The 27,511-nt window shown below is 41.6% G+C and overlaps 1 protein-coding gene across 3 annotated transcripts in view; it reads right to left on the minus strand.

The window, feature by feature from the left end:
• Positions 1–27,511, minus strand: part of LOC139471185 (tensin-4-like) — a 173,199-nt gene that overhangs the window by 42,779 nt on the left and 102,909 nt on the right. For all 3 annotated transcript variants that reach the window (XM_071253470.1, XM_071253469.1, XM_071253471.1), the window contains 2 exons: positions 24,631–25,068; positions 9,450–9,979 (listed from right to left, as the gene is read on the minus strand). In XM_071253470.1, coding sequence (XP_071109571.1) covers positions 9,450–9,979; positions 24,631–25,068 — 968 coding nt within the window. The remainder of the gene's footprint in view (positions 1–9,449; positions 9,980–24,630; positions 25,069–27,511) is intronic.

The following is a 27,511-nucleotide window of genomic DNA, read 5'->3' on the forward strand; positions in this document are numbered from 1 at the left end:
TTTCCTAAAACGCTGACCATAGATTTGTTTGTGTCTGTACTTCCTTATTTCACAGGAGAAAAATCAATTTAAAAAAAACAGACTTTCAAATCGCAAGATTTTACAAATTTATAAAATAATCTGATATACTATCAAAGTTACACTGGTGAGTGAGTGAATTTTGGATTAACACAAGTATATTGGAGTACATCATATATCGAATGGTGTGAGTTTGATGCAAAAAGGCCAAAGTGTTGCCAACTTTGGTGAAACCCACGAGCATGGAGATGCCTCCATCATGATCAATACAAACAGAGTGAGCGAGTGGGCGGGTAGGGTGTGTTTTAGCCTTTCAGTCAGCACTATTACAGCCTACCGATGTGCAGGAGAGCAAATCTAGACCAGACAAACCAGAGGTTGATATCATGAGCAACTATCCATTCTGTAGGGGTACCATGACAACTGGTAAGTTCACAGTGGTAAGTTGGTCCTTTGAAGGCATTGTTAAAGCATTTCAGTTAAGTACGCTTTCGTTGTTATAACACATAACCATAGATGTCAGTCACTCACTCACCCACCCTCCCACCCACCCACCCACCCACTCACTCACTCACTCACTCACTCACTCACTCACTCGATGGCCAGACAGAACACAAGTGGCAAACCATCTTGGATGAGCAGCTATCTGGTCAACAATAATACGGAATTGTCCTTGAAAATATAAATCTGTATATTTTACGTCTTTTCAGGATAATATCTCCTACAGAAGTTAATAATGTCCAAACAACAAAGAACCGGAATTGTTCACTTAAGAACAACATTCTCCTGCAGTTGTTTATTCTTCAACAAACCTCTCCGCAAACAGACAGCAGTATGTACCAAAAAGTGACAAAACTTTCAAACTTGTGATCCCACATGTCGCTAAATAACCCCTCTTAAGCCGGACGAGTTCACTCAATAACCGCTTTCTTCCCATGTATAAAACATGACTCACAAATGATTATGCCAGTAATCTTTCATCGACGCATGTTCATCAGCCCACCACACACAAAGACAGCGAGACTACCATTGAGAGCAGCGAGACAAAGATTGCGAGTAGAGTGTCTCGCCTGTGTAGGTCCTTTCAAGTTTATCGACATTAACCACATCTCTCCCATGACTGATCCCAAACATCCATAAACTCTCGTCACGCTGTACCGACAACTGTTCATTTAAATGCATATGATGACTCACCTGTTTATGGACAAATGATTACTTATTGATGGCATTTATATTTTCTATCTCAGTACACAGGGAAATAGGTATTATGCCGATCTAAGAAGTAGGAAGGGAATAGTAAATGAAACAGCGGCTTTCAAGAGCTCTTGCTTCACATGCCCAAGTGTTAGCATAAAGGAACATTTGACTCAGAGTACATTAAAAGCAACTTAAAGATATCCGACATGGGAAACGGTCACGTCAGGCTTTGGGCTTCGTAATCTCAATGTTAACAGCTCCTACTTTACATATTAGCATGTAGGATGCTCTTTTCACTCTTCCCAGATCCTTGACCCAAAATACTGCCCCAGATTTACACAAACCCTACCAAGCACACTAACTCTGGCTTAACCTCAAAGATATTCCTAAACACTTCTTCTTCCATTCCAACTAAATATATTTGTACGACTATTTAGGTTGTAGGACATGTAACAACTAATAGACATTAAACCAAGCCAGTAAACAACATTTCAGATCTCGAAGTTCATCCAAGCCATAATTCCTTTCCAATCTTATATAACAAATCCACCTCACTTTTTACACTAACTACACTCACGAGAAAGATCAGCTTACTGCCAGACTACTTTCTGGCTTCGTCTGTGAAACAGAATAGATTACTTTGTATACATGTATTAATCCCCTACAAATATCTCAGGTTATTGCAACAAAATATTCTAAATATTTTGTAAGGTGTGTCAACAGAAAGGGTAACATGGACTTAGCCTCAAGTGTTTTAGTTCAACAGGTGGTTCACGAGCATGCCTGCATGTGCTGACAGGGTCTTAGCCCTCTGACCATACAAGATCCCTGGTAGATATCCCTCCGAGGAATCTAAAGTATTTATCTTAATCCTTACAACTACCATTCCGTCGCTAATATACATCCAGTGTTTGACATTTAGGGGGATTCTGGGGTCTTTGAGATTTTCTCTTGTTACATTTGAATCAGGGGCTCCTAAACTTTAAATTGACATGTTAGTGCATCTTTCTCTAGTCGCTGGTATCATTTAGCTGGAGTATTGCTGAGTGAGTGAGTGAGTGAGTGAGTGAGTGAGTGAGTGAGTGAGAGTGAATTTTACGTCACTTTTGGCAATATTCCTGTAATATCACAGCGGGGCATACCAGAAATATTGAGAATATACAAACCTGTTGGGTTTTCACCAACCTATTATGCCTGGTACATGACAAACACATTTTACTTAAATCAATTTAGCAAGAAAATGTTTAAAAAATTAACCTAAAAGAGCCAATTGTCTATTTTGAATGAATAAGAAATCAATTTTGATTAGAAAAATAAAAAATAATTTGTTTCCCTAAGGAGGGCAGTTTACCGAAGTCCATAGACCACGGGCTTATGTGCAATGACGGAACAAATCAGTTCCAATATTTGAAAAGGATTAACTCAAACGATCCAAAAAGACCTTGACGTTGAATTTCAATGATTTCTGGTTCCCCAGAGTTGGCTATCGAACAATTCCTATTACTTGACGAAGAATGTAAATGATAACATTAAACAAAAGATTATTGAAAATAACTCTTAGCACAATTTCTCAAAAGGTCATAAAATGTGAAATAATATGCTTGTATCTGGAATCAGAAAACACCTAAAAGAGATATATTTTCTCTTTATTACCAACACACGGCACAGACTGTAACACTACTCCCCAACCCACACATACATAGTGCTTACTAACGTGACAGTTTCTCATCTATTGTCAGAAGTCTCCAGTTGTGTGAAGTGAGATATTGTCTACAATCTCATGTAATCAGAGTTCAACTGCTGGTTTTTGACAGCACTGGTTCCCAGAAACAATTCACTGGTGTGACCCCAGCGACTCATGTTGACAGAAATTGATTTTATCGACATAGTTTCAGCTTGATAGACAAATGTCATGTCATAATTGTCTCCCTTGAGTAGATCTTCTGTTGTCAAACTTTATTGAAAGATATCAAGCTTCCCGCAATCTTTGTGTACTCAGTGTCAGGATTATGGATCAGCTTTCCATAAAGTATCAGTTTTGTGTCCCCCTCGTCCCCCCCAGATCATTGTCCCCTGAAAGAATGGCATTTATTTAATCTCGGAGTCATGTAGGTACACTGGGGAAACCTAGAAAGTTTCTGTTACAAGGAGAATGTAGCAAGCATCAACTTGAAAATAGCCATGCTTACATTGATGAGTTTTTGTTTGTTTGTTTGTTTGTTTGTTTGTTGTTTTATGCAACACTCAGCAATATTCCAGCTTTATGACGGTGGTCTGTAAATAATCAAGTCTGAACCAGACAATGCAGTGATTGACATCATGAGCATCGATCAACGCAAGTAGGATACAATGACAGCAAGCCTGACCACCCGATCCCGTTAGTCGCGTCTTACGACAAGCATAAGTTGCCTTTAACGGCAAGCATGGGTTGCTGAGGACCTATTCTATCCCGGATCTTCACGGGACATTGATGAGCTAAGTTACATACATATACACCTGGAAAAAAAGGTTTAACAATTTACTGAATATTTCTTTATAAATAGCCATTTCATAAAATCGTTTTTTGATGTAACATATTTGTTTTTGTTTACAAAGTGACATATTCATATTGAAACACAGAGAGGGTAAATATCTAATGTAGCGGTTCCATGGCAAGAGTGTGTGCGTGAGTATGGTTTTACGACACTTTTAGCAATATTTCAGCAATATATCATGACGGAGACACCAGATATGGGCTTCACACATTGTATCCATGTGGGAATCGAACCCAGGACTTCAGTCGAGGAGCGAACGCTTTAACCACAAGGCTAACCCACCGCCCCTGTTCCATGGCAAGATTAATTTCACTACACTATCAATTGCTTCTCTGCTTCTTTGCCTTCTATGTAGCCTTGCTCCAAGGATCTACTGAAAGAAAAGTCCATGGATGTGTTGTAATTCTATCCCCCCCAATAGGCAAGTCTAGGTATGTGGCCCGACTATTATAGGGACATGTTCTTATTATTTACATAATCTAGAAATTATGACTTTCATAATTACTGCCTTAGAGACTTGTGCAAGTCTACCTTCTATGAGATGTAGCTCACTTAGCTTGCAGCCATCAGGAGAAACATGGTGTTCCTTTACTAATTAACTTGTCAGCAGGTATTGGGTGTATCTGGAATCTTATCAACATGCAACCAATGTCAGTTGTCAGTAATGAAAAACACACATGGAAGTGTCACTGTGTGGGATAAATGAAAACAATACATACAGCAATACTTGAAATCAGAATGTATGCTAGACCTGAAGGGCCCTGTTAAAGTGGTCTTAGCACTACAACTGTCGTAAGTCTATGTTAAAGTATGGAGTTACGATCGTCTTAGCACTACAACTGTCATAAGTCTATGTTAAAGTATGGAGTTACGATGGTCTTAGCACTACAACTGTCGTAAGTCTATGTTAAAGTATGGGAGTTACGATCGACTTGGAGCTAGGACTGTCGGAAATCGATGTTTAAGTATGGGAGATATGATCGTCATAGCACTACGACTGTCGTAAATCTATGTCAAAGTATGGGAATTGCAATCGTCTCAGAGCTAGGACTGTCGTAAGTCCATTTTAAAGTATGGGAGTTACGACCACTTACAGCTATGTTCACTTTGTTGAACAGGGCCCAGATTGTAAAGAGAGATCCGATCTTCCTTTCAGTTTAAAAAAACAGCACTTGAATATTATGATCTAGTATCCATGTTTTCCATGCAGTGTTCAAAAATAAGCACGAGTGGTGCTGGTCATAAGCATAATGTTCAAGGTATAAATATCTAGGCCCCAAGATTCAAATACTATTGCTGCAAATCTTCAAGTAAACAACTCTTTTATTCCCAATATTTAAGTAAAAATAAAGTACAAAAACATTGCAAATTCCAAATGTTCCAACATCTATTTTTTACTTCATATTTATGACAGTAAATACTTCTTGCAGTTTACCTGTCAAAGAATGTGTCCCATTGTGAGGCAGTATAGTGTTAATAATGACACCATGAAGAGGTTCTATAGCTAAATATGATCAAGTCATAGAAATGGCCATTTTACAAGTGACTCAACAGAAGCGAACAATACCGACCAAAGGACAATGAAATAGCTGGAATACCCTACTCGAACATGAACACACGTCATTTGAAGGCCTTGTCATCGCGTTCCGACCAGCGCAATTACTGGCTCATCCTGATGCTTTGCTGTGAAGTCCCTTTCCGAAACGTGGTGTATACTTCCTCCAACACAATGGCGAGGGTTTTAATGTACAGGACACACAGTGATTCGCGGAGCGTAAACAACGAGAGACAAGATTTGAAGACAATGAGGTGTGTCACAACTGTCAACACTTGCGTGATTATCTACGCTGATAATCTCGTGCTTCTTTCCAAACTTCCAATTACACGACACGCAGTCACGAAGACGTAGGTGGAGAAATTACGGTTGTAAAGAATTAAAGAGATGTTGGACAGTATTCAGATTTTCAAAATATGTCCGTCCACATACAAAGGTGGCTGATTTCAGCAGAGATTGTGAACACTAATTCCTATTAATCCATACAATTCCCTTTGGGAAGAGTTATCTGTGAAAACCAATATATCTATGTATCAATTCAAAGTGTCTCTTGATACTTTGTATCGACACATAAAATGAAAATATTCACATGAAAAAATATTAAAGATAAAACTATGATAAACATAATTCATAATACATAACAATAATTGAGGTCTTCAGAAATCATTCATAATTAAATCCACACGTTTTATTTCATGCTTTACAGATTAAGTTAGAAAGTTGAAATAATATCATTATTATTTTTGCAAGAGATTATTTCAGCATTAGAAATTGGCACTAGCTCTATAGTCTTTGCAAAACTGCCAAATAGTTAAGGACTAGTAGAAATTTGCCATTTTTAAGAGTTTTGCTATATGTTATCATTCTAACGACTAGTGGACTAAAAATGTTAGTTTCTACCACTGATATTTCACAAGGCATTATTTGTTTTGGTTGCTCAACAAAAAATAAGATTGCAAAAGTTCTATGTTTACTGTGAGTGTCCACACATTTTTCACTGTTCCATTTATTTCATCACTATTTTGCCTTTCAAGCCCATTGGGATCTCTTTTGGCAGATAATCATGACTGATAATTCTCTGGTGCTGACGTTTTGAAATGACAATGGTAAGACACAATATCTTCCCTTATTTTCATGTAGTGAAATTAATTTAGATTTTTTACTGTTTCTTGTAAATGATCACCATTTATTTTGTCATCAGTAACATTTACCTTTTCCAAACCTTGAACATAAAAAACTAAGATTCCTAATACCGAAAGAAGTAAAAATAAGAAAGCCCTGAACATGTGAGTGTCATGACTATGGTTTTACACTGCCTTTTAGCAATACTCCAGCAATATCACAGCAGGGAACACCAGAAATGGGCTTCACATTGTACCCATGAGTGGAATCAAACCTGAATCTTCAGCGTGACGAACAAATACTTTAACCAGTTGGCTACCCAACCGCCCCTGATAGCAGTGACTTTATAACTCATGAATTGACCTGAGATTATAACAGAAAATGGACAGAATATGTAAAAATTCCCATTCAATGAATCTCTTTCATCTGCCTCAAGCAACCATTTCAAGGGCATCTCTGAATCTAATATATGTCATCTGACTACCAAATCAGGTTGAAAATACCCAAAAACTAAGACATAGTATCATGATAGTAGGAAGAGGCAGGCAATTGAGTCATCCCTCGACCCACAAGGATGTGTCACTCCCCACTGATTTAATCAGATAAATTTCTGATCAAGTGTACATTCATTGAAAGGCAAATAAAATAGACTTTGTCTTACTAAACAGGCTTAGGGGAAGAGATTCAGTTTCCAACAATATCTTTCAAGCCTGTGTTCCTTTTTTTATAGAAAATATAACGAAAATGAAAATTTAGTGGAGCTGATTAGTACTGGCTACTGGTCCCGAACAACCTATTCTTGTAGTATGAGGCGATTTAATGGACTGGGTGGTCAGGCCTGGTGAACTGGCTGATTGTGTGTCAGCATACCCCAACTGCATGGATCGGTACGTGTTCATAACATCAATCAAAGGATTGTCTGGTCCAGACTCGATTATTTACAGGCTGGAATAACTAGAATATTGCTGAGTCAGTGTTAGAAATTGGCACTAGTCCTGTAGTCCTTGTCAAACTGCCGAGAAGTTAAGGTATCATAAGGACTAGTAGAAATTTCCCATTTTTAAGGGTTTTTTGCTCTATTTTATCATTATAAGGACTAGTGGCCTAAAAATGTCCCACTGTGAGTGGGATTAAACAACAAACAAAACAGCCCTTTCTTGTCATTCTATCCATCCACCCCATCTTACAATCAACCCTTTTGTAGTTGACAAGTATTGTTCCACGTGTCCACAAGCAAGAAGCTACACACGACGACCCTCCACGATACCGACCCCATGAAGTGGAGACACCCTTGTCACATGCTGCCTACACGATAGCATCTCTTGTATTGTCATATCTAGAAAGACGAGTGTCTTGGGGAATGCAATAAGGTAACAGAGATATCAGAGAGAAGGTTGTGTCTTGATAAGCAAATGTCAATAAGCCAATTTTCTTTCCGGGTAGGGACTCCGCAATGTGTGGCATGTACAAATCTCAGGCTTAAATCACACTGAAACTTTTTAACTCTCTTCCACCTCATCCTAAGTAATAAATCTTACAAGTTTGTATACAAATCAGCAAAATTCATTTGTCTGTGTATTCTACTTTTAAGAAATAATCGGAATCATTTAATACTTCCGATACAACAAATATGCTAACTACTTAAAACTTCTGAAGTTCACATATTTGTTGGTTTTAATTTATGAAAGATAACAGACTGTCAAATCCCAAAGCGCTTCCTTCTACAGCACAGCTGCTAGAACCACCCGCTTACACTAGTGCACTCATCATGAAGTACCACCTTCACTAATATGATAGCAATTCGCATCAGAAGACAACTTTCACATGTCTCTTAGATTTTAATATGGACCAGTTAAAAATCTTATTAAACAGAATAACAAGTCTGTTATTTCTCAAATAAATGTCTTGGGGGAAAAATAACAGACTAATCTCAATCTGACATACCTCGGAAGTTAATTTATTGTTAATACATATCGTTAAGAGAGCAATTACTGAATACTCTTGCAGTGAGTGAGGAGGGTTTCGCATTGCATACAACAAGTTCCAGGCCAAATTGGGTCAAATAGCAGTTAATCGAGCATCAAATTCTTTTCAATTTGGTTTCCAAGGGAACCAAACTGATTGTCATAGAGATCATGCCATGGTACATCAAAATAAAGTTTCACTGCTTTTGCGCTTGCAAAGTGAGTGAGTGAGGATGTTTTTTATGCCGCTGTTAGCAATATTCCTGCAATATCACGGCGGGGGACACCAGAAAGGGGTTCACACATTGTACCCATGTCGGGAATCGCCATCTTATTCAGGCATCAGGTTGGGATTAATTGAAAACTTTACATTTTAACACTCCGAATATTCCTTGATTTTCCTGCTATATCTGACATGATATATGGATGAGGCTAACAAGGCTAGACAAACACATGACATCATCCCACAAACACAGCCAACACTTAGCACCAGCTTCACATGTGACAGTCTGGGCACATTACTACAAACATGGGGCCACATGGGCTACAATATATAGGATCTAAACGCACAGCAAATACAACTGATTATCATAAAAACAAATACCCAGTTTCCTGAGATTGAGCCGCTCTTTACATTGTCCCCTCTGTTGACGTACGTAGCACACTAACATGGGGACAGAAGATCCTACATGGCCAAGCATGGATGTGACTTGATCAATTCTGTTTGCTTAAACTTCTTGATTGCCAGTATTGTCAACATAATTCCTCATTTCTGAACTCAAACATGAAATTATGAAAAAGGACAGGATATGAAAAGATGTAGGATTATGTCCATGTGGATGTGTGTCAAGATGTGTAGCTGGTCTAGCTGCAGTTAAAGTGCAAATGTGATGTGCGAAATAGATGAAAAATAATGTCCTGAATCACCACAAACATAAAAACTTAATTTCACTTAATTCCACCCAACTGTAAACCCGATGAGCAGTTTGTGGATGTCATGGTGCCGTATGAATTACAGTAATTAATTTCACAGTATTATACAACAAAAGAGTTACCTACCCTTTCCTGACACCAGGTGACTCGGAATCTTCCCTCTCACACTGAAATGGGCTATCATTCTGGTAGCGTAATACAGGTTCTGGGGCTGTGTCGACGCGTGACATTCTTGATGACTTCCCAGCATTCCCTGCCTGTCGATTCGGACTCTCCGTTCTCCTTGGACTGTACATAGCTTGTTGATTAGACACACTAGCGTTTGGCCCATAAATATAGAGCCCCCCTGATTGGTCCTCCGGTTTAGAGCTTTGACCACAGCCGTTCTGTGGGTACCTGTTATCGTACAATGTGCCAGCAGTCGAAGAAGGAACTATTTCGCTCATGGGGCGGGGAGGTTTCCGTTTAGGACTTTCTGATATGCCATTAGTTCTAGAGGTAGACTGGATCTGGTTGTCATCGAAACTTCTCCACACAGGAACAGAGGCGCGATGTCGGGGACTTCCACCCTGGTTCCCTGGGTGGCTCTCCTGATTACGGGGGACTGATGGTAGCGGGCGATTGGCCATAGAATTCCTCTGCTGCTGGTAGCGGGCCTGGAAACAAAGATGTACAATTAGATGCCAAAAGACAGCAACGCTGAGGCCTCACATGGATGCTGTATTCTGCCTAGTCAGCAATTTTACAGCTATATCACTGCAGTTTGGCAAGTACTCTGACCGGGAAAGGAGGGGTCCCAATGGTAGGAATAGAGTCAGACATGTGAGTTAGACTTCCCTGATGACCGTCCATACATAAAACTGACAGACATTGTGGCCACCGGATCCCCATTTCAACTGCCTCTTTTTGACAAGCAGGAGGAACTGGGGACTTGATCTGCAACACAATATGCCCCGAGGAAAGTCATGCACACTCCCCCCGGTGCCAGTCGAGTACTTCTCTCGTAATGCAGATAATGGGGGACAAGTAATTTTCTCATCTGTCTGTGTCCACTTGCCCACCATTTTGCTATCAGTCATTATGAAAGTTTATGTCAAACTCTTGTACCGTCACCAAATGTTTCCCTTGATAATAATGAATCTGAACAATAGGCATTGTAGATCTATCATCTTGAATATGTTTGTAGTGAGCCAACTTGTAAAGGGCTGGCTAAAGTGTGACCTGGATGATTGTGTGTCTACCATGGCAGCTTTCAGTCTTGCCACTTGTCTAAAAGACCAAGTCTAATAAGTTTCATTTGGTCTTGTGAGTTTAGTTCATGGCAGACCATCTTTCAAATATACATGCAGGAGCCAGGCGAGGCTACACCTAACCATTGATGTCATACGGCACCATTGTTTGAAGAATTGTTAGATTCTAAAATATAGATCTTCAGAGGATGAGGCAATATACAAGTATTTGAATCTAGAGCTGGTGCCTTGTGTATCAAGACCCGTGAAGATCCAGGGTTATAATAGGTCTTCAGCAACCCATGATTGCGATATCAGCCAACTATGCTTGTCGGAAGAGGCGACTGACGAGATGAGGTGGTCAGGCTCTCTCACTTGGTTGATGCATGTCATTGTATCCCAATTGTGTAGATCAATGCTCATGATATCAATCACTGGATTGTCTGGTCCAGACTTGATTATTGCTGAAGACCTATTCTATCCCAGATCTTCACAGGTCACAATGCTTTCAGCATGGATCTGTTACCAACATATCCTAATCAGCAGGAAGAAAGCCTTTTAGTACTGACACAAACACCCGGTGTCACCATGTATCCGAAACAAAGGGAAAGTAGACCACAGGAATACACAACACACAAGCACGTGGATCAGCCACACCGCCATTACAAGTGCCATACATGGCAGCAATAACACACAAGCACTGCTTCCCCAGAATCTCCTTCAACACTGCATGAAGTCATCCATTCCACCATCATGAACAAAATCAACATCAAGTTATGCAATCGATATATTCGTAATTTAACAAGCATGTGTCTCCCCATAAGTCACAGCTAATAAACGCAATGAGCCCATCAAGCCTTGCTTGAAACAACCTCCATTAGTCAACATAATCGTGAGAAGCGAAGAGCACCTCAGCACCTCGACTCTGTGCGCTTCAAGAATGGATGTACATTTTACTGCCACTATTTGTCCCGTGTAGGAGACAGATTTAATGATTCTCCACACACCCCAATATCAATGGCGGAATGATTTGTAGACACCATAACTCAGATGGTTCACACAATTTAAGTCTGTAATTCATAAAACCGTCCCCAGAACATCAACTGAACATTATTTTAGCCGAGATCTTGCTAGTCGGGAAAACTATATCTATTGATAGGCCAAGCTTTTCTCTGATTTGGAACACACATTAATATAGGTGAGCGACTAACAAATAAATTGTTCTGTTTTCTTTACTAGACAGGAAACCATCAGTAATCCTTTAAACAGTTTTCATTTTCGTTCTTTTCTATTATTCAACCTTCGAACTGTTTGCACAGGCTGCATGGTGAGGCTCACCATGGGCCTAAAGTTTTTAAAAAACTATTATAAGCGAGCCTTTTCCTTTAATCCACACTTTTTCCAAGTTTGAAAGAGATGGAAACAGTAAGACTAAACTAAAATATAAAAACATCCATAAAATATACTCAGTTCAGTAGAAAACCTCAGGTCCTTTCCCCTCAAACTCACACACTCTTAATTCTCATCCAGGTCCTGAGATCAAACAGGTGTTCACAGGTTCTTCCAAAACGAGTATCGTAAAAATGTAATCAGTGTTCACAAGTTCCTCTGAAGTTGCTCACATCCCCAGAATGAAATCAGTGTTCACAGGTTCCTCTGAAGTGGGTCACATGAGCGCCATAGAAGAAGAAAATGGCCATGTATTCCTTAAACACAAACTCAAAAAGCCACAAACACTTTTTCACGGAACTGTCTATTCATCTTCCATCCCTGGGGATTCTAATCCTGACTGACAACTCCCGGAGGACCAGCAATGGCTACCATCATCCCCGTTATCATGAGAACCCACTGTTGAAAATCGACAAAATGCATCTCATAGAATACCACAGAGTTTCCAGCATGGTGGGCGAATAAATAAAAGTATTAGATATACCACATAAATCAAAGAATGCATTGGTCAATAACATGCACAAAAGCATTCAAAGTTATCGAGACTATCTCCAAGACTGAAATATTCGGGGAATTATCCTGAACAATGAGCCTGCTTCAGCAGTGGCTGTATATCAGACTGCAGTCTCTGGACATGGGCAATTATTCTCCCTCATAGTTAGGCCAATCTCACAAGTTATGAATACAGACATGTTTATACACAGCCGCTGCTAATTCAGGTATATTACACTTTCCAAAGCAGGAACTGTTCAAGCTATGAATGCCCAAGTCCTTAGTGTCTCTGTAACTCAAACCACAAGCCATCAGGGGGGATTGGGGGGGGGGCGCTTCACAATCTGAGCTGCTGCCACTGCTTCATTACAAGATTTGATGCAAATACAAGACATCGTCGCTGATCCCTGATGAACTTAATCAGACTCACAATCCAGTCCTAAGATCGTGTAATCTGGACGTAGTTTGTTATATTGAATTATTTTGCAAATAACAGACTCTGACATTAAGAATTATGATTAATGTTCGACAACTGTCTATGGCACAAGAAAGAGTGATGTACAGCTTAAAGGTTCAGGGCTGTTTACAGGAGAGCGATTGGTTGAGTGGTTGAGGAAAACGAGCTGGGTGGTTGAGTGAGTCAAGTTGTGTGGTTGAGTGAGTGGTTGAGTTAGTGAGTCTAGTTGTGTGGTTGAGTGAGTTAAGTTGTGTGGTTGAGTGAGTGGTTGAATGAGTCAAGTTGTGCAGTTGAGTGAGTGGTTGAGTGAGTGAGTCTAGTTGTGTGGTTGAGTGAGTGAGTCTAGTTGAGTGGTTGAGTGAGTGGTTGAGTGAGTGGGTCTAGTTGTGTGGTTGAGTGAGTGAGTCTAGTTGAGTGGTTGAGTGAGTGGTTAAGTGAGCCAAGGTGTGTGGTTGAGTGAGTGAGTCTAGTTGTGTGGTTGAGTGAGTGGTTAAGTGAGCCAAGGTGTGTGGTTGAGTGAGTGAGTCAAGTTGTGTGGCTGAGTTAGTGGTTAAGTGAGCCAAGGTGTGTGGTTGAGTGAGTGAGTCAAGGTGTGTGGTTGAGTGAGTGAGTCAAGTTGTGTGGTTGAGTGAGTGAATCAAGGTGTGTGGTTGAGTGAGTCAAGGTGTGTGGTTGAGTGAGTCAAGGTGTGTGGTTGAGTGAGTGAGTCAAGGTGTGTGGTTGAGTGAGTCAAGGTGTGTGGTTGAGTGAGTGAGTCAAGTTGTGTGGTTGAGTGAGTGAGTCAAGGTGTGTGGTTAAGTGAGCCAAGGTGTGTGGTTGAGTGAGTGAGTCAAGGTGTGTGGTTGAGTGAGTCAAGTTGTGTGGTTGAGTGAGTGAGTCAAGGTGTGTGGTTGAGTGAGTGAGTCAAGGTGTGTGGTTGAGTGAGTGAGTCAAGGTGTGTGGTTGAGTGAGTCAAGGTGTGTGGTTGAGTGAGTGAGTCAAGGTGTGTGGTTGAGTGAGTCAAGGTGTGTGGTTGAGTGAGTCAAGGTGTGTGGTTGAGTGTGTGAGTCAAGGTGTGTGGTTGAGTGAGTGAGTCAAGGTGTGTGGTTGAGTGAGTGAGTCAAGGTGTGTGGTTGAGTGAGTCAAGGTGTGTGGTTGAGTGAGTCAAGGTGTGTGGTTGAGTGAGTGAGTCAAGGTGTGTGGTTGAGTGAGTCAAGGTGTGTGGTTGAGTGAGTGAGTCAAGTTGTGTGGTTGAGTGAGTCAAGGTGTGTGGTTGAGTGAGTCAAGGTGTGTGGTTGAGTGTGCGAGTCAAGGTGTGTGGTTGAGTGAGTGAGTCAAGGTGTGTGGTTGAGTGAGTCAAGGTGTGTGGTTGAGTGAGTCAAGGTGTGTGGTTGAGTGAGTGAGTCAAGGTGTGTGGTTGAGTGAGTGAGTCAAGTTGTGTGGTTGAGTGAGTGAGTCAAGGTGTGTGGTTAAGTGAGCCAAGGTGTGTGGTTGAGTGAGTGAGTCAAGGTGTGTGGTTGAGTGAGTCAAGGTGTGTGGTTGAGTGAGTCAAGGTGTGTGGTTGAGTGAGTGAGTCAAGGTGTGTGGTTGAGTGAGTCAAGGTGTGTGGTTGAGTGAGTCAAGGTGTGTGGTTGAGTGAGTGAGTCAAGGTGTGTGGTTGAGTGAGTCAAGGTGTGTGGTTGAGTGAGTGAGTCAAGTTGTGTGGTTGAGTGAGTGAGTCAAGGTGTGTGGTTAAGTGAGCCAAGGTGTGTGGTTGAGTGAGTGAGTCAAGGTGTGTGGTTGAGTGAGTCAAGTTGTGTGGTTGAGTGAGTGAGTCAAGGTGTGTGGTTGAGTGAGTGAGTCAAGGTGTGTGGTTGAGTGAGTGAGTCAAGGTGTGTGGTTGAGTGAGTCAAGGTGTGTGGTTGAGTGAGTGAGTCAAGGTGTGTGGTTGAGTGAGTCAAGGTGTGTGGTTGAGTGAGTCAAGGTGTGTGGTTGAGTGTGTGAGTCAAGGTGTGTGGTTGAGTGAGTGAGTCAAGGTGTGTGGTTGAGTGAGTGAGTCAAGGTGTGTGGTTGAGTGAGTCAAGGTGTGTGGTTGAGTGAGTCAAGGTGTGTGGTTGAGTGAGTGAGTCAAGGTGTGTGGTTGAGTGAGTCAAGGTGTGTGGTTGAGTGAGTGAGTCAAGTTGTGTGGTTGAGTGAGTCAAGGTGTGTGGTTGAGTGAGTCAAGGTGTGTGGTTGAGTGTGCGAGTCAAGGTGTGTGGTTGAGTGAGTGAGTCAAGGTGTGTGGTTGAGTGAGTCAAGGTGTGTGGTTGAGTGAGTCAAGGTGTGTGGTTGAGTGAGTGAGTCAAGGTGTGTGGTTGAGTGAGTGAGTCAAGTTGTGTGGTTGAGTGAGTGAGTCAAGGTGTGTGGTTAAGTGAGCCAAGGTGTGTGGTTGAGTGAGTGAGTCAAGGTGTGTGGTTGAGTGAGTCAAGGTGTGTGGTTGAGTGAGTCAAGGTGTGTGGTTGAGTGAGTGAGTCAAGGTGTGTGGTTGAGTGAGTCAAGGTGTGTGGTTGAGTGAGTCAAGGTGTGTGGTTGAGTGAGTGAGTCAAGGTGTGTGGTTGAGTGAGTCAAGGTGTGTGGTTGAGTGAGTGAGTCAAGGTGTGTGGTTGAGTGAGTGAGCCAAGGTGTGTGGTTGAGTGAGTCAAGTTGTGTGGTTGAGTGAGTGAGTCAAGGTGTGTGGTTGAGTGAGTCAAGGTGTGTGGTTGAGTGAGTCAAGGTGTGTGGTTGAGTGAGCCAAGGTGTGTGGTTGAGTGAGTCAAGGTGTGTGGTTGAGTGAGTCAAGGTGTGTGGTTGAGTGAGTGAGTCAAGGTGTGTGGTTGAGTGAGTCAAGGTGTGTGGTTGAGTGAGTCAAGGTGTGTGGTTGAGTGAGTCAAGTTGTGTGGTTGAGTGAGTGGTTTAGTGAGTCAAGTTGTGTGGTTGAGTGAGTGGTTGAATGAGTGAGTCAAGTTGTGTGGTTGAGTGAGTGGTTGAGTGAGTCAAGTTGTGTAGTTGAGTGAGTGGTTGAGTGAGTCAAGTTGTGCAGTTGAGTGAGTGGTTGAGTGAGTGAGTCTAGTTGTGTGGTTGAGTGAGTGGTTAAGTGAGCCAAGGTGTGTGGTTGAGTGAGTGGTTAAGTGAGCCAAGGTGTGTGGTTGAGTGAATGAGTCAAGATGTGTGGTTGAGTGAGTCAATGTGTGTGGTTGAGTGAGTGAGTCAAGGTGTGTGGTTGAGTGAGTCTAGTTGTGTGGTTGAGTGAGTGGTTAAGTGAGCCAAGGTGTGTGGTTGAGTGAGTGAGTCAAGGTGTGTGGTTGAGTGAGTCAAGGTGTGTGGTTGAGTGAGTGAGTCAAGGTGTGTGGTTGAGTGAGTGAGTCAAGGTGTGTGGTTGAGTGAGTGAGTCAAGGTGTGTGGTTGAGTGAGTCAAGGTGTGTGGTTGAGTGAGTCAAGGTGTGTGGTTGAGTGAGTCAAGGTGTGTGGTTGAGTGAGTGAGCCAAGGTGTGTGGTTGAGTGAGTGAGTCAAGGTGTGTGGTTGAGTGAGTGAGTCAAGGTGTGGTTGAGTGAGTCAAGGTGTGTGGTTGAGTGAGTGAGTCAAGGTGTGTGGTTGAGTGAGTCAAGGTGTGTGGTTGAGTGAGTCAAGGTGTGTGGTTGAGTGAGTGAGTCAAGGTGTGTGGTTGAGTGAGTCAAGGTGTGTGGTTGAGTGAGTCAAGGTGTGTGGTTGAGTGAGTCAAGGTGTGTGGTTGAGTGAGTCAAGGTTTGTGGTTGAGTGAGTAGTAATGATAGAAGAACATCCTTGTTGATAAAATCACAAAAATGACCAAATGCGATTTATGAAAAATCCCTGACATATATATGTGCATCATCACCAACCTTCCACCTTTAAAACCAGCACACATCATGCAATATCTCCGTCGCAAGTGTGTCTCCATGGTACTTACATTCAATTACTTTCTGATTAACCAACGTGACATTTTACATAGCAATGCAGCATTACAACGAAACATCACAAAACGTATCAGAGTGAAGTTTGACATATTGTTCTTTAAGATTAATGTGTTTTCTTTTGATGGAGTGTTTACATTTCTATCACTGCCTCAGGGTCTACTGACACATCAATATTCTCCGTCTACAGTAGTATATCTACCACTGTTCATAACACTCTCGGTGGAGGGCTACCATAGTATATCTACCACTGTTCATGACACTCTCGGTGGAGGGCTACCATAGTATATCTACCACATGACACTCTCGGTGGAGGGCTACCATAGTATATCTACCACTGTTCATGAGACTGTCTAGGTGGAGGGCTACCATAGTATATCTACCACTGTTCATGACACTCTCGGTGGAGGGCTACCATAGTATATCTACCAGTGTTCATGAGACTCTCGGTGGAGGGCTACCATAGTATATCTACCAGTGTTCATGACACTCTCGGTGGAGGGCTACCATAGTATATCTACCACTGTTCATGAGACTCTCGGTGGAGGGCTACCATGGTATATCTACCAGTGTTCATAAGACTGTCTAATTGGAGGGCTACCAAAGTATATCTACCACTGTTCATGACACTCTCAGTGGAGGGCTACCACAGTATATCTACCAGTGTTCGTGACACTCTCGGTGGAGGGCTGTTCATGTCGTATGTTGTCATCACACACCACACCACACACCCACAACCCACACCCACACTCCACACTCCACATTCCACACTCCACACTCCACAACCCACACTCCACACCCACACCCACACCCACAACCACACCCCACACCCCACACCCCACACCCACACCCACACCCCACACCCCACATCCACACCCACACATGATTCATAGCGGTGATGAGAGTTGGGGGTTATCACTTTGAACATTACTTCACTTATTCCCCACAATGTGTGTCTATTACTGAAAGAACACCCAACAATTGGATCTGGACAATCTAACCAGTAATTGATATTATGAACCAAGTAATGTAATAAAATCAACCATTTCAGCGAGTCTGATCACCTGATACATTCAGTCGTCTCACAGGACAAGTTTAGGGAGGTTGCTGGGGACCTTCTCTTAGCTGGAACCCCCTCGGGTGTCTTGGGCAGGTCAAACCAATCTTGAACAAACGTCTTCAAAAGTGACTGTCCAATCCATCAAATCAAATTAATAATAAGCAGAAAAAGGCATTGATATCCCCCGTCCTTTTAAATATGTGCATGTTACTGCATAAGAAGTATGACATCATACCAAAAAGGTTAATTCCAATGCTTGTGAGTACAACTGACATTATTTGATTATGATTGATGACTAAAACCAAATGAATCCCTATATTCTTCAAATTCTTTTAATACCTTCCAACAATAAAATAGTAGCAGTACTAATTTCAACAGAGCTTTTCATGTGAGAGTGAGTGAGTGAGTGAGTGAGTGAGTGAGTGAGTATGGTTTTACGCTGCATTAAGCAATATTCCAGCAATATCACGGCGGGGGACACCAGAAATGGGCTTCACACATTGTACCCATGTTGGGACTTAAACCCAGGTCCCAGCATGATGAGCAAACGTTTTAACCACCAGGCTTCCCGACCGCCCCTTTTCATGTGATAGATATGTTCTACATAGGATTTTCACAACGCAGTATCGTAATAAAACAGCAAAACAATTAAACAATTCCTGAATTAATGCATGATGCTTTGTATGCTTGATTTTTTCACCAAACACTGCATCATGAGCAACGCCGCGCTCCATCAGGGACTATGTGACACCAACAACCAAGCCTACAAGAATTATCACCCGATCCACTTTGTCCCCTCTCAAAACAAGCACATGTTGATGGGGACGTACTTTAATCCAAAGTTCAAACAGGGTGTATGGTGCATCATATACATGATTACAAACTTTCAGTAAGAAAAATTGAATGGTTAATAAGTTCTGAGCAGCAAGACGGATATCAACTACTAAGATATTCTCTGATGAGTGTTGATAACTGAATTGCTTCTTAACAATTTCAAGTCTAGCACAACAAAGCATAAGAGAGGCAAAAAAATTATCTTCAGATGAAATATTCCGGATATGTATCACCAGATATGCAGGAATGTTCAAATCATTTACTCATTCTTGTAAGTATTTCAACAATATTGTTAATATCACCTAACACAATGTATCATAATAGTTTCAAGTTATTAGATAACACACAAACATCTCCCTCCTTGTCATAGAGTACGCACAATCTACAGATACGTCACCAGAATATCATCGGGTTTGCTACAGCAAATATCACAAAACCCACATAAAGAATGGAATGTAGACAGCAAGGTATGATCAACATCAGATAAAGAATTCTAAATATCATCTCTGTCAGTGAAACATAGCTCTCACTACCGCATCAATCAAATAGTGCAGGAATCTTTCAACAAAATGAAATGGCTCTTTCCACAGAAACGCTTTGTTGGTTCATCTGAAAAAATATCAATTAAGACTCTCACAGAAAGATAGATCTACTTTAAAAATCAATTAAATCTCCATGGGAAAACACCAACCTACCTATCACATTGGGCCATCAAATTTGTGAGTTGGCATTCAATTTCTTTCAAAAGAGCAAGTGAGATGTTTGACGATGCTCTTGCTAAGCAAAGGGCAAACACAGACCACTTGGAACAATATTGACTTGTGTGAAAGTCAAAACCTACCGAAATCAATAAAAACCAATTTAAGACAATGAAATGACTCTTGTATAAAATAGCTCAACATTCTCCTACGTCCACAAATCAATAACACATGTTGTAAGAATTACAGATCTTGATGCAAACTTTAGACATTTTTCCAATTATTTAATCTGGGCGAATGAACCGTGTGTCTCCTAGCGTGTTGCCACTCGGATGACATGGAGCTTAAATTGCTCAAAAGGTCAACCTTTAAACTTTGATAGCAACATCAGTGGACAAACAAGGGGGAGGTAACTCTAAGTACATGTGCAATCAGCGTGTTCAATGGATGCCATATGGCTGCTAATCTTGACTGGACATGGACAACAAGTGAAGACAGTCAATTATTTGTGAGGAATGCATCAGTAAACATGACCTGGGACCCACCAGTTCATCCTCCAACAGCTGGATGTGTGATGTAGAGGAAGAAATGGCATATCTTCTCAGACATAAAACTGCTGTGAAGTATTTATAAATATTAGTTTGTTTGTTGGTTAACTCTGCACTCAGCAATATTCCAGCCATATGAGGTGGTTGCAAAAAAACTAAATCTGAGCAAGATAATCCAGCGACTGACATCATGAGCACCAATTTACGCAATTCGATTATAATGACATACATACTCAAATCAGAAAGCCTGACTACCCGATCCCATTAGCTGCCATGGGTTGTGTGTGTGCATGTGTGCATGCCTGCGTGTGTGGCTGCGTGCGTGGCTGTGTGCATGCCTGGGTGCGTGCCTGAGTTACATATGTTACAAGTGCCCATAATAGGAGTGAGTGAGTGAGTGAGTTGGGTTTAACGCCGCTTTTAACAGTACTCCAGTTATATCACGGCGTGTCAGCTTAATGTGGGAGGAAAGCCCGAAGTGATGCAGGTCTAAGACGTTTACCACTTAGGTGAAACCCACGAGCACGGGTATGGTGCTGACAAACCTAGAAACATAATTGGGGCGAACCGGGATTCGAACCCACAATCATAGGTTTCTGGCGTGCCCAAGGGACGCAACTCTGCACAGTGAATCGCAGCGCATTAGGCGACTGGGACACCCGTGCCCCCGCCCATAATAGGAACATGTGACTCAAAGAGGACTCAAAGCAGTCCCAAGCTACTAAATAATTGAGTGAGTGAGTGAGTGAGGTTTTACGCTGCTTTTAGCAATATTCCAGCAATATCACGGCGGGGGACACCAGAAGTGGGCTTCACACTTTCTAACCATGTGGAGAATCGAACCATGGTCTTTAGCGAGGCGAGCACGTTTTAAGCAGCTGGCTACCCAACCCCACCCTACATGAGTGAGTAAGGTTTTTACACCGCATTTAGCAATGTTCCAGCAACACCAAGGTGGGGTTGGGGGGGGGAGAGGAAAGAGAGAGAGAGAGAGACCAGAATACAAATACAAAATAGGGTCCCAGAGACATGGTAAACAATGTCCGCAGTACTCTATGTACTCCATAATCTGCAGTACTCTACCACAAGTCATATAAGGCTGTTAGTTGGAAACGGATAAAGCCCCAGAAAGTCATGGACTATTTGACTGTTTATTGTATTTATTCATTATTACATAAGGAACAGTAATGTTTGGTCGTGCCAAATTCTTAAATGGCAAAATGCATTCATAAACATGCTTACAATTTTTTGTGCATCTGTTTTCAATTCTTATGGAATGGACGCCAAGAATAGGCTTCACATGGTGTACCCACATGAGGAATAGAACTGTGTTTTCGGTGTGCTAACACATTAACCACTTGGCCCCACACCAAACAGGCATGTAATAACTGAAGTGTTCGATTTCCAAACTGTGATAAACACCCCCTAAATAACCTGACATTCTACAAGTCCCTGAAGGCATTTTACATCCCTGCCAATTAATATCGACAAACAGAGCAATCTTACAGCAACTTAACTCGAGTCAACATCATTAATTGATGTTTCATATTCAAACACAGACTGTGTGCATGAGAAGCAAACACATCCCCCACTGGGCTATCCGACTGCCTCCATCATTTAATGAGTAAAGTCAACTTGTGTCAAAAACAAAGAAGATACAATAGGCAACTGGAGCTGCAGCTATGCTTTTTTTTATTCAAACATAATTTAGAAATACAAACTTAACAAAATCCCAAAATTCTAGACTCAAATAACTGTGAAAACGTTTGTCCGAACATATGAGTGGATATCATTTTCAACAAAAGACATGCATGTAGAACCTTCCTCCACCTCCGCAAAACAAACAATGAGAATCTGTCACATGTGCTGAGTGACCAATGGCGGTGTTTGTAGGAGATTACTGCGAGACTACTCTGAGATTACTGCAGGACTGCTTTCTCGTCTGCACTGCCACATGTGACCTCACACACCAGATTATCACCACATTCCCGCATCTGATTCCAAAAATATATCCCAAAGCAGAATTGAGAAGGAATTCCATTGATACTTCTATAGCCCTATCTTGTGGCATCCTCGGAACGCTTTACTCTTAGCTATAAAGAATTCTTTGTAATATTAAAACTACATATTTTGCGCTTCATCTGCTAACCCTGTGAGCTTGAACAACTCAAGTCTTGACCTGTTGAGCATGAAGTGCATTGGCTCTGGACAGCCAATGAAGGGATTTTAATAATTCATAAAATAACAGCTGCCTAAGGAAAGTTTCCTGTTTATAAGAACAAAAAGGAAGCAATATTAATTCGCAAAACTTCATCAAATCAATATTCCAAGCCATTGTGCCTGGAACAAGCTATTATTTGACAGTGAGAGCATTAAAACACTCTATAAACTGACACATGATCGGCTCATCTTTAGCTGGGATGACCACAGGCAGTGAGTGTTCAAAATGAAAGTGATTTCAATTGATCCTGCAAACTCAGAAGACAATTTGGTTGGTGAGTGAGTGAGTGAGTGAGTGAGTGAATGAGTGAGTGAATGAGTGAGTGAGGGGAGGTGTTTGAGTGAGTTGGTGAGTGAGTGACCGGGTTGGTGGGTTCATGGGTGAGTGAGTGAGTGAGTGAGTGAGTGAGTGAGAGAAAACCTGTTGTTAGTGTGTGTTGGGGGAAACTTGATGTTGGTCACCATGAGCAAGGGTACAGCAACTGAATTAATGTCATCTAGTGGCAACTCATGACGGTAATTTTAACTAATTTAGGGAGCCCAAGCCCACTAAGTAATGTAGTGATTCCATTTCATAAAGTGTTTTAAATAGCTACCTGCCCATCATTCAGTGGCAAGTTGTATTTGAGGTTTGCTGCAGTAGGTCTGTAATTTACAACATTAGTGTTATGACTTGGATCCTTGTCCTGATCATTAATTCCGTACCAATATTGTGCAAATCACCAGTTAGCCACCCAGTCACAGAACTTTGCAGGGATGTCACAGTGATTTTACAACTGCTTCAACGGGTTGTATCACAAGTCCTCACGGCAAAGTTACAAGAGTTGTCTCCCATAACCAATCCAAGAAAAGAAGCTTAGTAAAATCCTCTTCTTGATATCCTTTCATGAGCACAAATTGTGTTAAGAAAGACAGAACTTTCCTTTTGTTTGTTTGTTTAATGCCGCAATATTCCAGCTATATGATGGGGGTCTGTACATAATCAAGTCTGGACCAGATAATCCAGTGAATCGAAATCATAAGCATCGATCTAAGCAATTGGATACGATGACATGCACCAACCAAGTCAGCAAGCAAGACCACCAGATCCTGAGGATCACTGGGGAGTTTGGGGTACACTGGTTTCATGGTCGGTATGAGAAACTAGCTGCATCCCTGGGATCAACCCTGTAGAGGATGCTGGGATCTACCCTGTACCAGGGATCAACCCTGGTGTAGATGCTGCGATCTACCCTATAGTGGGAGATCAACCCTGTAGAGGATGCTGGGATCTACCCTGTAGTGGGGGATCAACCCTGGTGTAGATGCTGCTATCTACCCTGTAGTGGGGGATCAACCCTGTAGAGGATGCTGGGATCTACCCTGTAGTGGGGGATCAACCCTGTAGAGGATGCTGGGATCTACCCTGTAGTGGGGGATCTATCCTGTAGTGGATGTTGGGATCTACCCTGTAGTGGGGGATCTATCCTGTAGTGGATGTTGGGATCTACCTTGTAGTGGGGGATCTACCCTTAGTGGGGGATCTATCCTGTAGTGGATGTTGGGATCTACCCTGTAGTGGGGGATCTATCCTGTAGTGGATGTTGGGATCTACCCTCTTGTGGGGGATCTACCCTGTAGTGGATGTTGGGATCTACCCTGTAGTGGGGGATCTACCATGTACAGGATACTGTAGTCTAATGTAGTAGTTGGGCAATACATTGATGCATTGATGGATCACGATTTTTACTTCTTGATAAAACTTGAAACTTCAAGAACTGATCACAGTCGCACACGAAGTAAAAAATATTGATTCATACCTTAAACGTTTGCTCGAATAAATGTTACACAAAACACTAATTAGTAGTGAAAACATAGACATTTTCATCCATGGCGCCATACTTGACACTGCCAACTGTAAATTGTCAGCATGCCAGGTATTTGGCCATTCTGTTTATGAAAAAGGTGGCTCACTATCACAAATAAGAGGGTGTGAGTGAGTATTGCTTTTAGCAATATTCCAGCAATATCACTGCGGGGGACACCAGAAATGAGCTTCACACATTGTACCCATGTCGGGAATTGAACCTGGGTCTTCGGCCTGACAAGCGAACGCTTTAACCACTAGGCTACCCGACCGCCCCTTCACAGATAAGAGCACATGCAAGTATCATGATACGTATCGGATCGTGAGCAAGGTATTGTGATATGTATCGGATCGCACAGTGGATGTATCGTCCCAGCCCTAGTTTCAACATATCCTGAAGGGCCAGTGAAGGACGTCCGAAATGGGAATCATCTCTACAGCCAGCAACCGCTTGACACACTTGGTGACACCATCACTCACATATTAACTGAAATCATTGTATTTCTTTTTAGATCATTGATACTTTCACCTCTTGGGTGTAAAGGCATTCAGAATTCAGACAACTTACCCGATCTTCCCGACTAAACTGCTCGGATACTGAATGTCGAAAGCGCACTTCTTGTACATGAGACTGTGACTTGGATGTGACCATGCTGACCGGGCGATCGCTGTGGGTGGGGGAACTGCCGTTACACATGAACCTCCGGTCAATCTCATCCTTCAGGGCAGTCACTGGCGAACCTTTGAATTTGTTTGAATTATTCGAGTTATCCAGCGACTCTCGGATAGCTGCCACCGTGAGGGAGTGATGTGGGGAGTTGTGGGATGGCACTTGTGGAGGGGTGGAGTTGCGCTTAGATGCTGCCAGTTGTAAGGCTGACCTCGGTGTTGCAATCTGATTGGTGGAGTTGGATGTTGGGGGCGGAGACTCTGTGCGTCTGTGAACTGGGGACGAGGGGTCAGTGACTGGTGACCGATGACGAACACGCTCAACGATCTGCTTGGCCTGTGAAAACATAACATATAAGTATCAAATATTTCATCTTAAGTAATGTCAAACCAATATCATGCGTTTCTCTTTTCAAAGAATTTCTTGGTCAGTTTGCAAAGAGACAGGAGGCAGGTTCATTTGACGTTAATTTCCTATAAAATATTTCAAAATATCTTTTGAAACAAAAACACAAACATAGTATATATTCTCAGAAAATAAGAAACACAAAATATAAATTCACTTTTCCAAATTTTACAGAATTTGTCCACAAAACAAGATAATATTTCAGGCCTACATATATAAAAATAGAAAGCAGTCCACAAAAATATCTTGTTTCTAAATAAACTTTCAAAGACACCTCAAAACAGTAACCTAAATGATTCCCAATCATGCTATTCTTCTCCCGGGTTTATGAAATGCACAAACATGTAGTGTCTGTATGTAATTACTGATGACATCATCACATGAGCCAGTGATTCAGTGATCAAGGATGCAGGTGACAGGGCTTGGTGATCGTCTACACAGCATGGAGGGCTGCACATCACATTACATACTGGTACTGCCATGCCTATCTGTGATATCCACCTACATGGCCTGATGCACGATAGAAAGAAGCGCTATGCACAGTGTTCCCGTTTAACGGTAATTACCAAAATAAGCCTGGACTGGTAATATATGTGACTGCCAGTCCCTGTGGACCGGAAAACAAAGTACCTTATCAGTCTTTGTTGTTGAAGAAAACATCGGCCATATTCATATAAGTATATTTTTTTCTTGGGGGAAAGTCTCTTGGGGACTGGTAATTTTTAGAGTTGCCAGTCAGTCGAACAGGACTGGCAGTTTCAAAAGACTGCAGGAACACTGAATATATCATATCTGACTTATCTGCTTATATCTAGAACTGGCTATCGATATAGACCATAGAGATCAATAATTGCTAACTAAATATCGATCTATTATTGATTGATATTGGAGAAGGAACCCTAAGCAAATATGCAAGAAAGTCCTGAAAGAAATCAACAGATTTCAAGCCACTGGTGAGCTGTGACACATTTATGCATGGATTACTGTGTGAACATTTGAGGTATACCAAAAACAGCTGCTTTCCATCTTCGACAATTGACATTATTGACAATGACATGTCTATTTCGGTAAATCTAAACTTTATTTCATCACATTAGTTTATTGGCTAGGGGCAGGTGGGCATGTTATTGTTATTTTTTATGATACTGTGTGTATATGTTCAAATAAACAAAGCATTTCACCAAAATTACATGTAAAATATATTTTCAAAATTAACTCATAAACACTGTGACAGAACACCACTCACAAATGAATCGCCACTGAAGACTAAATCGAATACAAAACAGTCTATCTAAAAGCTGCAGGATTAAACAGTGTCATACTCAAAGCTGTAGACCACACTGCCCTCTATACTCTGTACCTATATCATGAGTGAGTTGGTTGCCGCTGTGAACAGTATTTCAGTTATACTGCGTGTCTGCTTCATGTGGGAGGGAAAACACGAAGTGATGCAAGTCCAAGACACGTACCACTTTGGTGTACCCCATGTGCATAATATGGCGCTGACTTTAATAAAAACATAAATACAAATCTTTGATTTGAACCCACAAACAGCGCATCATGGCACGCCTAAGGGAAGCAACTCTGCCAAGCACATTCACACGTCTTAGATGGTAGGGAGGTCTATGTGCGTCCCTTACCCACTGCAGATACAAGAGGACTTGATACAGTGTATGTTTAGTACTGCAAAGCTATGTTGATGTAAAATACTGCAAGGTAAGCATAGCCACTGACTTCTACAGGAACTGAGTTCAGGGTCATGTTTTAACAGATTAAGCTTTTCAAATATTAGCATTATGCCACACACTAAATGAATGTTTGAATCACACACTATGAAAATGTTGTCTTAATTTCTCCTAGAAAATGTTAGTCATCTACGGTAATACCTTTAATTCATTTATTTGAAAATTAAAAGTATATTAATATGCACAGTTTAGGATATACCATGTGCATGAGAATATTCTAAAGTCTTAGAACTAAACAGTTTGGACAGTCATAGGTGTGAGTGAGTAAGAGAGAATGCTTTAACCTGCGACCCATGAAGATTCCGGGTTAGAATAGGTCTTCAGCAACTCATGCTTGCCGTAAAAGGCGACAATGCTTGTCGTAAAAGGGGACTAACGGGATCGGGTGGTCAAGCTCGCTGACTTGGTTCATGCATGTCATTGTATCTCAATTGTGTGGATCGATGCTCATGATATCAATCACTGGATTGTCTGGTCCAGACTTGATTATTTACAGACCGCCGTCATATAGCTGCAATATTGCTGAGTGCGCCGTTAAACAACAAACCAACCAACCAACCAACTTTAACCTGCTTCAGAGTTTTTCAGTTATATCACAGCATCAGCTAGATGTGGGAAGTGATGCAGGT

Source organism: Haliotis cracherodii, unplaced genomic scaffold, assembly GCF_022045235.1.
Source record: "Haliotis cracherodii isolate W230 unplaced genomic scaffold, xgHalCrac1.p SCAF_22, whole genome shotgun sequence".
Classification (NCBI taxonomy): domain Eukaryota; kingdom Metazoa; phylum Mollusca; class Gastropoda; order Lepetellida; family Haliotidae; genus Haliotis; species Haliotis cracherodii.